Below are 12,356 nucleotides of genomic sequence, written 5' to 3'. Positions count from 1 at the left end.
AGAATACCTCTTTCTAATGATGAGGCAGCTTTTATAAAGGATTTATAAATTGTAACGTAAGGGGATCAGTTTTTTAGTTTTTAGCATTTTACTCGATTTTTATATTCTTCTTCTTCTTTGATAACTTTTGCTGTGTTCATGTACATTTTTTGTAAGATTGTGTATTTTAGTTTAAGTTGCTGTCATGCATACAGCTCCTCCTCCAAAAGGTGGCAAAACTACAGACTGGACCTCTGTCTTTTGTGAGCCGTAAAAACTGCTGACAGGTGTTACTTGAAAAGGTGTGAACTCATGAATTCATCAACAATTCACAGTCAAGGGTAAAATAAAGACTAATGAATATTTCACACCTTAATATTACTCAAATCTATAAATATATCGTATAGGCCTAAAAACACGAGTATATCTGTGAGTGATTATCCCCGTTTTATACCCCTATCTGGTAAATGTATCCTCCTGGATACAGACATTACACAAGTGATTACCAGAGTGGTGAAAAGACAATACATAATTTATTTTACAGGAACATACTGAATCATGCTTAAAAATGATATTTCCATGAAAAAATATCCTCCCAAAATACAATAAAGAGAATAAAATAACAACACTTGCCACTAGCCATTTTTGGATTTTAATACAAATGCTGGGCAACTATGTGAATGTTGGGGTACAGTCACATGATGTGAGTACTGGACTCATCACCCCATCAGTGTTTCTCAAGTTACAAAGTGCACCCACCTAAAGTGTAAAAGGGTGTATCTCCCAGGATACAGAAACCATTTAAGAGTGCTTATAGGCTTTTTTCCATGTTTTTGAAATATATTAAGCCAATTTGCTCAGGTTCTAAAGGGTTATGTTTTAACTTTAAGTGAGGGGAGTGTGGATTAAATGACGTCCTCAGTGACCAGGCAGTAAAAGTCTGAGCGGGCTCCATAGCTGCGTGATCCCAGGTCCGACACGTCGATGTCAGAGGGTTTGGGCTCGGCTGTAGCGATGGGAGCAGCGGGGAGGACAGGAGCTTTGCAGGCCAGAGCCTTGTATACAGGGAGGCGAAGTCCTGCAGCAGGAAGAGGAAAATGCATCCTTAAATCAATTATATTTATAAGCTTGATGATTCATTTTATGCAAATGAATAAGCTCTGAATTTCAAGTTCCTTACAGCCCTTGTCTGCACTCATCACTCTGCACACCTGCCTGCAACCAGGCCTGCAGCTTACAAGAGAGCCAGCTCCACAGTCAGACCCTTTTAGTTTGTTGCATGAAGGATATAACTGGATATCAATTCATCAAACTGGAGGTATGTGAATACTGAACTATTCCTTTGACTTTAAAGCATCTTATGCCACTCTCAATATAAAACATAAGGAACAAGCTGGTATAGAAAATATAGAAATGCTCATCATCATGTGAAATTATTCCCTAGTACTGAAGTTCAGTCCCTGTGTATTGACTCAAATGATTGTCAGCTTAGGTCAGTTTCAGCTGCACACCGACGGTTGAAGACAAAAGAGTCTATCAGGTTGGGACTTGCATATAAGCCGAAAAGTTTTAGGTTCTAATTCTGATGAAACAAAATGTACAAGTAATGCCAAACAGTTGGCAACATTTCCAAATCTGGATCAGACTCAGCAGCACCAGATGGTTGCCAAACATGAACCTACTTGCCTCACTATGCTGTCCAGGTATTGAGTTTTTAAAAACAGTCACCTCATTCTCCATTAAGGCAGAGCAGCTTTTCCTGTGCAGGTATCTGCATGTGCAAACTGAGTGACGAGTACACCAAACATCAGTACGCGGGCACTTTTCTTGTCCCTGTGACTGTCGTCCTTACCCAGATCTCCAGCAGGGTCCGTGTCTGAGCGGCAGTCCAGGTAGTCAGACTCTTGGGTCAGCATGGGGTCCTTGTCATCGTGGAGAACAGTCTGAGGGTCGCCTGCAGACTCGCTGCGGAAGACGACTCTGCGAGGCATCGCTAAGGCCAGCTCCTTCCAGAAGTCTGAGGAAGGAGTCTGTGGAAACAGGCAACACGTTCAGACCTGCCTTTTTTGTTTGGCTTTTAATTGATCTTTATCATCTACTGACATTTTTTAATATATATATTTTAGCATGTTTTACTACTTTCTATATCATTTTATTATTTTTAACATATTTATTTATCATTTTACTTTGTGGTGTTATTCTTTCATTTACCTCTTACTTACAGTTTGAGTATTTACCTTATTTATTTATATATTTATTTGTATGATTGCTATTCACTTTTTATTTATTTACATATTGATTTACTCACATATTTGCTATTTTTTATCTATCTTTTTATAACTGTCATGCCTCTGGTGTTTTCTCACTCATGGTAGCGTTTCCTCACTTCCTGGTTTTAATGAATACTATTAATCTCACTATCAAATGTCGTCTGCCACCAGTATGCTATGTTAAATTGATTTTGACATCAAATGTTGTTCTGACATTGAATTTTGGCCACCCAGCATCACAATCTAAATTCAACCCTGTATCAACGTCTATCAGGTGGTGGCCAGCAGGGTTACTATGAACCATGTGATCACACATGAATAAAAACTTTTCTACTTTTATTTGAACAGTTTTGGTTGTTTCACATGGCAGATTTCTGTCTGTGATCTCTGTCACTGGTTTGCCGCATTCACCCACACAGTCACACGTTTCTCAAAAAAATGTTGCGTAAGACACTTAGGTGATTATTTGTGAATGACTAATGTTGCTTCAAAGGAAAAACACAGAGTCCAGACAAACATAATGGTGTTCATCATATTTGGTTTGTTTGCTCAGAAAGCACTGACAGGTGTTATTGTGGGTCTCACCACAGAGTTGTGTCTCCAGGTGAGCACGGTGAGGCAGTGCTGGTGCTCACTGAGCAGCTGCTTGATCTCAGGCCTCATGCGTTTGGACTGACCCTCCAACGTGATGATGATGGGCCTCGGACACAACTCCAACAAGTGCAGGAGGCCCTGTCTGAAATACAGAGACGGTGTGTCTTCATAACACATACTGAAGACACTGCAGTGTATGACAGCAACACTGACCTCAAGTGGTGTGTTGTCATGATAGCACAGTCATTTTTACTCTGTTTTAAACTTTGTTTCTACATTTAGTTGGTCTGACCTGAAGTTATTGCAGCACCAGTCCTGCTCGAGGTATGCATAAGAGAGCAACACGATCAGACGCCGAGAGCGACTCATGTTCATCAGCAGCTCTGCAGAAGGCTCTGGAGACACAAAACAATTTCCATTATTAAAAATGGCTGTTTTACATTACACTTTGTGACCCAGGAGTTTCACTAAAACTGCTTTCACAAATGATGGCAGTGGCAGCATCACATCACACAAATGACTGCTGCTTGCAAATTGTAGATTCATTTGCAAATTCAGCAGGGCTCTCTGGTGTTTTCATGTATGACTTTCAAATGTGGCCTATCATTTCAGTCTCGTGAGAGAAATTGATCTCAAGTTTCAAAATGCAGTTTGCATGTTTCAAAAGGAAAACAGCCATCAAATATTCTGCACCATTTGTCTGGAATAACAGAGTAGACTAAACCTGACACACTGATATCGATGTGGCAACTAAACATTTGGTTAGAGTTTCTATTGATTGTAGTTGCGACTGTTTTACGAAATACGCTTGTATTTTTATTCATATTTTATACCTATGCCAAGGATTACAATGTCCATGCCGATTATGATATAAATGTATATTTTACAGGGTACTGGGTAGCTTAATTGGTAGAGCGCGTGCCCCATATACCGAGGCTACGTGACCCCACTGCGATGGCCCCAGGTTTGAATTCTACTGGCAGCCCTTTGCTGCATGTCATCCCCACTTTCTCATCTCCATTTCCTGTCATCTCTCCAGCTTTCCTATCTAATATAGGCCGTAAAAAGCCAGAAAAATATCTTTAAAAAAGCATACTTTACAAATATTTTAACTTAAAATGCTTGAACCCTTTATTCCTTGTCATATTACATTTCTGCTCTCTCTAATAGGTTTCATAATCTCCCAAGTGTCGACAATTTATTTAATCCTGATGAACTAGTCTCCCACTACAATGATGAACTTTACAATATTCTGGATGATCTTGCTCCTTTAAAGACTTGGACTGTCTCCTTTACCCCTGATCTACAGCACCTTAAATCTAAAGGTCGTCGTTAAGAACGTCTGCATAAAAAAACAGAACAGTTGCTGAGCAGGTCCACACTCACCTCTCTGACAATAGCCTGTTTGAAGAATTCCAGTCTGGTTTCCGTCCCCTTCACAGTACCAAAACAGCCCTGGTCAAAATTATTAATGATCTGTTCATGGCAACTGACTCCGGACTCTTAACAATACTCCCCAGTTACCACTGGTGTTCCTCTGAGCTCTGTTCTGGGTCCTCTCCTTTTTATCATCTACCTCCTACCACTCAGATATATTTTCAGAAAATTTGGTAGTCACTGTCATTGTTATGCAGACGAAACCCTGCTCTACCTGTCCTCCAAGCTCAACTCCACCCTTCAACCATCTTGAGGAAATGTAGTTCCTCTCTCCCCCTAAGTCATGAGTCTGGGTGTCATCCTTGAAGCACACATCAATAACATCACTTGGTCTGCATATTTCCATCTACGCAACCGTCTCCGTCCATCTCTCACACCCAATAGCACCGCCATCCTTGTCAATGCTCTCGTCACCTCTTGCATCGATTACTGGAACTCTCTCCTCTGTGGTCTTCCGCTCAAGCTCCTTCATATACTTCAATTAGTTCAGAACTCCACTGCCCGCATCATTACCAGAACTCCCTCAACAGAACACATAACCCCATCCTACAACTTCACTGGCTCCCTGTCAAGCACCGTATTGATTACAAGATTCTCCTTCTCACTTTCAAGGCTCTCCAAATTTTTGCTCCTCCATACCTCTCTGCCCTCCTTTATCCTTACACACTTTCCCGTACTCTCCATTATTCCTCCTCCATGCTTCTCACTTTCAAGGCTCTCCATAGTTTTGCTCCTCCATACCTCTCTGCCCTCCTTCATCCTTACACACTTTCCCATACTCTCCAGTATTCCTCCTCCATGCTCCTCCTCCACTACACCTCCTGCCCGTTTACCCACTATGCCTCAAAACTCACCTTTTTAAACTTGCCTGTTCTCTGTGATTCACTGTTGTTGAACTTTTATGTATTCATATGTGATTTTATGTTGTTTTATTGCTGTTGTTTTTTGTAAGGTGACCTTGATTGTCCTAAAGGGTGCCCATAAATAAAATGTATTATTATTATTATTATTATTATTATTATTATTATTATTATTATTATTATTATTATTATTATTATTATCGTCATTATCATCATTATTATACGGGTATGTTAGAATATATATTTAAATCTTTGCTATTTTATCATATTTTTTTATTTTTATTTTTTATTCTGTTGGTTAAACTTAACTTAGAAATGAAATCATGATCTCAATGTGACTTTATGATTAAATAACGCATGACATACTGATATACTGGGTGGGATAACAAAAAACAGAATTTTTTATTATTATGTCATGCAAACAGTTATAAGACACCATACAATCTAAACAGCCCAGGGCCAGAGTCCAACAGATACATCTTCAGACATAAAAAAGACAGAAAAATAGAGCAAAGCAATAAAAGTATCCTACATAATTAGATCATCACTGCGTTAGACCAACTTTTTGGTCACTCACAGAGGAATCTACCGTGTAGCACTGTAAAAAAAAATCTCAGCCATTATTACGCAAACTTTCTTGCCTTCAAACTTATATGCATCACAGTTAAACAACAACTATTCTAACTTTTGGTCATCTGAACACAAGAAAATGTCAGGCTGTAGATGAGCCATTTTATGGAACATTATATCTCTTTAGTCATCATAGTTAGCACAGTATAAAAGGAAATGGGACTCACATTCCACTTTACCCAAATTATAAAGCTGACAGAACAACAGATCAAGAGATAATGACCGCAGAATCTGAAAATCCTGGCCTGTGAATTTTGAAACCAACAAACTATGAAGACAATGAATTTATTATTAATTCAACGGTAGTATTGCTGATATGGCTTACCTGAGCCTGGTAGGATATCATTGTCATTGAGGTGCACCTTGTACGCATTTTTACTCTCCAGGTGAGGTTTGAGAATAAAGTTGACAAACTTCCTGTCGTGATCATTGCTCACATACGAGATGTAGACGTCATATAATTTGCCATCTGAAGACAGAGAGACACAAACACACCAGTGGTCTTAATGATACAATGTTATAAATGATTATGAAAACCTTATATGTGCTCAACAGAGGCCTCACCATTAAGTTCATAGTCTCCGTAGGAGTTCTTGTACCAGAGTTTAATGTTGAGGTGACACCTTGAGTACACGAGAGCAGCTACAGCCAGGAGGAGGAGGATGATGATGGCTGCGATAACAGCAGCTGTGTGGTTGGGACGCTGAGGGCCGCGAGGGCACCCAATAATTTCTGAGAAAAAAAAATAGAGAGAAATTACTTGGATTACCGCAACCTGACCCCGGATAAGCAGAAGAAAATGGATGGATGGATGGATACTTGGATTACTTGGCAACTCTTTATAGACTATTTCAATCATATAAACCCATGACTGATTCATGACGCTATAATAACTGGAATGGCATCTCTGACATCCTTTTTAAAATCTTATTTATATATAGAAAGAGATTTATTTTATATTTCTTTTCTTTATTTATATTATTGAATAATTATTTATTATTCAATAATATTTTTTTTGTCTAAGTATGTTGATATGTATGTGTAGATAGAGATTTAGATAGATCTTTATTTCAAACAATAAAATCAGACAACAAATAAAAATAAACAGCAACCACCAACAACATTAGATGCCCACCATACATATTCCTAAAACAAACATAAGTATTTCATGTCCGAAAAGGAGCAGGAGGAAGTAAATACGTATCAGATCCTACCCTCTCTTTTCCAATTTTATATACACATATACAGTATATACATAAACAAACACATACATTCATATACACATATACATTTATATACACACCCAGATGCTTACATACATACACAGACATATACATATGCACCATACACACCTTGATTAAATTAAACAGGATTAAATACAGAAAAGAAGGGGAAATCAATCAGTATAAATACACACACACATCACAGGACAAAGAAATACATCAACAGAGAAAAACAAAGTCACACTAACAAAAGTGACCAACCTGTCTTGTATCACCTCTTACTGTGCCCACTCTTTCCCTCTCTTCTACCAGCTCATATCCCTTCAATATATCATTTTTAAAGACATGTTTAAACTCGTTAAATGTTTTACGCGTTTCAGTTCCACACTACAGCTGTTCCATAAATTAACCCCTTTTACTGTAATACAATGATATTTTGTGTTAGTTCTCACCAGCTGTTTTTTGAACATAAAAGTTCCTCTTATATCATGTGAGTTTACCTTGATTTGAAACAACTTTTGGATATTATAAGGAAGGAGATGATTGTTAGCTCTGAATATGATTTGAATTGTTTGTAATGATGCAAAAAAAGTACTGATTAACACTGATCATAGAAAAATTTAGTTTAGAAAAATAGGTCTCGAAGGTACTTTAAAGTGCTTGTTTTTTTCAGTGTATTGCTTTAATTAAAGGTCTTTTCTTAATACAGATACTAAAACCACCCATGAGTAGTTGACAGCATTGTGGGAAATGTGATGTTTTGTGGTGAGTTAATAGGTCAGTAGCATTGTGGGTAAGAGCAACATGGCTGCAGATGATGACAGTACAACTCTGGAGTAACAATATTCTACACATGGTTCTGGAGGCGCATACAATAAATATTTATTTATGTATTATGTTGTTAATGTGCCTTAAATGGACAGTGGTGGTGGCATTTTTGCTCATTTTGTTTTATGTTGTTCTTAAAGATAGATACTGGACTGAGAGTGAGTGAGAGTGAAAATGTATGTTGTCAGACTACTTATGTTTTTGTTTTTGTTGTAGTTTTCACGGTATTGATGGTGTTTGACAGTGTTTCACAGTGTTTGACGTGCCTGACGAAAGAAAGAGGAGAGCAAATAAACCTTCAGAAAACATCACTATGAAGCATGGCCATTAATTCTGTGGATCAGTGTAGCTACATCCAGGCTCCTCCAGTTAACATGTTTGAGTATCTGGTTATTGAGTAGCAGGTGGCACCTTGTGCGGTAAACTCAGCCACCAGTGTGTGAATGTGTGTGTGAAGGGGTGAATCTGACATGTGGTGTAAAGGGGCTTTGAGTGGTCAAAAGACAAGAAAGGTGTTATACACGTGCAATGCATCACATTTGTGGGTCTTCTCCATCTATGTGTGGCCAGTCTTTTTAAAAATATAACACACGATGCAGGACAGAGTGTAAGAAAGCAGCATATAAAGGTTGGTATCTTTAGTCGTTTTACCTGAATGTATCAGTCTGAAGTCAGATGAGGTGTTCCTCACCGTGCAGCTGTAGGGCCCAAAATAGTTCAGATCTGTGAGGTTAATTGTCAGCAGACTGTTCACTATCAGCTGGCCGGCCACAGGAGACCTGATGACAGAAAACTCTTATTCTCAGAAACTTTTGTTTTTAAAGTCCAGATATATGACAGTGAAATTTGAATGTGCTTCAAATCACCATGAGGAGGTATTCAGCATGTAATCTGTGTGATTGGTGAGAGGTTGGCCTTCTTTGCTCCACTGCAGCGTGGTGTCACAGGGTTCTTCTGTTGGGTCCCAGAGGAGGAGAGCGGTGCAGTTCAGTGTCACAGTGGTGTCCTCTATCGCATAGATTCTGTTTTGGTCCTCATACGGTTGAAATTCTGGGGCTTTGGAGCACTGAGGCTCTGTGGGAAGACAGACCACTGTTATCGCCAGACAATAGAGGCCTTCAGGTGCACCGGCAGGTCCAGTCTGAGACTGCGGCTGGAGTGCACGCTGAAACTAAACGCCTCTTTGCAGGTGCAGCTGTTCAATCAACTCCTGTAAAAACTCTACTGCAGGGAAAAATCATAGCTCACTGCCAGAGACACGTAATTACAGCAGCAGGTTTGAGCTGACTTCATGACACTTACTCATGGAAATAATACTCACCTTTAACTATGAGACGCACAGTGAATGAGGCCGTGCTGTTTCCCTGCTGCATGCAGGTATAATTCCCCTGATTCGCCAAGCTGAGGTTGCTAAACTCCACGTAGGTCTTGTCCTCCTGGGTGAGCAGCCCCTGGCAGTTCATCAGCCAGCTCAGTTTGGGCTGGGGGGAGCTCTGGAGCTCCAGGGGGCAGTTCAGGCGATATGGAGGCTTTCCCACATAAAGCACCTGCTCCTCAAACCTGCTCCCATCCACACAGTCCTGAGCTATAAATACAGACAGAGGAAGTTCACATTAGAGATGCAACAAGCAAACTTTATCCATTAAAAACTGATTCTAGTCTCTCAATTCATACTGAACCCACACCAAGCGTTCTTTTATTCCTAAATCTAAAATCTGTACACCTCACTGCTTAAAATAAATTTTAGGTCTGGTAACATGAGGTGTGGCCTCTGGGATTACTTTGGCTCTACTTGCCATGACTTCGCCTAAAATTTGATAATGACATAAATCAGAATCACCTTTATTTGCAAAGTTTGTGTACACAGTCAAGGGATTTGTCTCTGGTTATTGCATTGCTTTCAATATGTTCAAACATAGCAGCTAGGAACGAGGAAAACAAAGCTAGACAAATAGTGGTAAAATATATACTGGACTACTGTGTACACAAGTACAGTATTGCTGAAAAAACATCGGTCAACCCCTAGTAAACATAAATTAAGATCTATAATTTTATTGTGTTTCCTTTTTCAAGGCAATCCGTTTTCGACATTATTTTAAGTAAGATGAACTTATCAGATTTTAGAGTATTTACAATTTCCCTTTGCCTTCTTTTAAAAAAGCACTTCTGCACCACCTGACTGCAGTTACAAACAGTTACATACACACAAGACTGTTGAGCTTTTGGCAAAGTGAGAGTCTCATGGTGCATGAAGGTGAACCTGTTTACTCTCTCCCCCCAGCCGACTCTGAGCAAAAGAGTGTTTTGCTGACTCATGGAAAGAAAACAGTTTGAGGAGGACGTGTTCAATGCAAACAACAACGCCTTCCTGCTCATCTGTCAGGATTTATTAAGAAATAAATCTCACACAAAACAACTGATGAGATCTGCTCTATTTAATTTGGACCTGTTCGACAAGATTTTCAGCGCATGCGCTCATCCTCACTATGGCCACAAATAACCCGCACAACTGCTCTGTCTGGTCCCTCTCTTACTCCCCTTTCATTTTTTTCTTCTTCTTTTAACTATTTCTCAAACAAAGTGGCACACATCCGGGTCCAAAGTCCAGGTCTGGACTTTTTTTTTGTTGCCAAGCAATAGCATGTGACCGCGTGACAGATAATGTGACCGTGAACACACTGACCACATATGTATTGACCTGTTATTTTCCCAGCCAGCATCCCCTCAATCTGACCAAGATTAATAGCTTTTAATAGACAGTTATACCAAAAACAATAATCCAACAGCTATCAACAAATGGTTAAAACTTGAGTTCCGAGTAGAGCGAATCATATCTCAGTAAAGTAAATGTGAATTAAAAGTGAATAACGTTTGATTTCGTACATCCATACCGTCAGTGAGGAAAGTCTTGTCCCACTTCCCGGTGATCAAAAATATAACAGCGACTAGAAAAAAAGCCATAATCCGCAGTCCTCCTTATCCTCCTTTCTCGGATGACAAATAAACCGACTGTTTTCGTAAACCTATATAAACCTACATCCCTGTAAGAAAGTCCTGTTAATTTAATACAGTTTCATTACATAGACGTTTCTACGCAGACGTCAGGCTTCTGGTTGAACAACTGCACCTGAAAACACTTGAAACTCTTTTGGCTATTGGCTACTCGTGGTCACGTGACGTTTGCACGGGCTTTCACCTGCGCAGTGAAACTCGGGAGGAGATGATGGAGGAAAACTCACGGAAATACCTAGAATACCTCTTTCTAGTGACGAGGCACATTTTATATAGGATTTATTTATATGTACCTAAAAGGACTTTTGTTCTGACACTGTTTGACGCATTTTAAGCGCTTTTCATTCTTATTTGTTTTGTTTTTTTAAACTCTGGCTGTGTTTATGCGTATGGCATACATTTTGGCAGGATTGTGTTGGTTTTTTTTTTGTTTAATCTTGAAATTTCCACCTCGGCAAAGTGCAAAATGCGCCATTGAAACCCATTCAAACTGCATTTTTTTAATCTCAAAGCCACCTTTAAAAACATGCATTGTATTATTTCTGGGTGTCATCCTGGGCTTTTGCGTTGGAATTTGTAATTTTTTTTTCACATCATGACGTAATTTTCACCATATTTTGGCATGTGGAAAAAACATGCTCTTTCCACTAGGTGCACTGTCACAATCAATGTTTTGGCAAATCATTGACATACCCCAGGCTGTGATAATAAAATAATAATAATAATAATAATAATGATAATAATAATAATAATAATAATCTGCTTTGCATGTAGTATTTTGAAAATAATTCTTTTTTTTTGTATCATCAAGCCTGAAGCCACAAATTTTAAAGCATTGGATTGTGTTCTCATTTCCAGAAATGAAGTGCCAGACTACAACCAGTGAAAACATTTTTCCCAGCTTTGCAACCCTAAATGTACATTTATTAACCTATTATTGCAATAATTATCTATTAACATGATACTGCTTGGCACTGTTAAAATAATGGTAATATTTGGTGTGGGGGTTGGAAAATCTTTGAGATATGGGAACAATGCACATCGTGAAAAGTCCTATTAAATCTAATCTTGAAGAAATATTCCTCACAAGCTACAAATGATATGTAAATGATTGCAAAAAAAATTGGAGAAAAAAGTCTTTAATTATGTGTTGTGTAAATTTCATACATTTTTTGATAAAAAATAAGTCATACAGGTGAAAAAATTAACTAAAATATGTCAATTTGAAACTAGTTGTTTTCTCATATTGAGACATTTCTTTTTTTTTTTGGAATTACAAATTTTATAAAATAAAAAAATATGTGGATTTTGCATAAAATTCCAGATCAGAAATGTGAACTAAAAAAGACACCCAAATGTGTATTTAGGACGTTTTCTCTCCAAAATCTAAAAGAAATGTGATGGAAGTAAAAAAGCCCGAAATTCTCAAAACTGCCCAGTGCATGGAAATACTGCTGTTAAAAAACATTTTGACCTGGAGTGTTGTGCCTTTTAATTAAAACACTTAATTTCAAAAGGCATCA

General features: G+C 38.5%; 1 protein-coding gene across 1 annotated transcript; it reads right to left on the bottom strand.

The window, feature by feature from the left end:
* Positions 1–490: 490 nt before the first annotated feature.
* On the bottom strand, positions 491–10,966 carry LOC148189230 (single Ig IL-1-related receptor-like). The gene is made up of 10 exons (XM_088080495.1): positions 10,713–10,966; positions 9,143–9,406; positions 8,688–8,895; positions 8,473–8,600; positions 6,335–6,502; positions 6,096–6,239; positions 3,136–3,238; positions 2,835–2,985; positions 1,832–2,009; positions 491–1,057 (listed from the first exon to the last, which is right to left on the bottom strand). Exons 1-10 carry the CDS (start codon positions 10,780–10,782, stop codon positions 885–887), a joined length of 1,587 nt encoding a protein of 528 aa, XP_087936621.1. The 5' UTR covers positions 10,783–10,966; the 3' UTR covers positions 491–884.
* Positions 10,967–12,356: the final 1,390 nt, after the last annotated feature.

This window comes from Plectropomus leopardus, chromosome 7 (genome assembly GCF_026936395.1).
Source record: "Plectropomus leopardus strain MGB_pleo_1.0 chromosome 7, ASM2693639v1, whole genome shotgun sequence".
NCBI classification, from domain to species: Eukaryota; Metazoa; Chordata; class Actinopteri; order Perciformes; family Serranidae; genus Plectropomus; species Plectropomus leopardus.
This window is presented reverse-complemented; position numbering and strand designations above follow the sequence as displayed.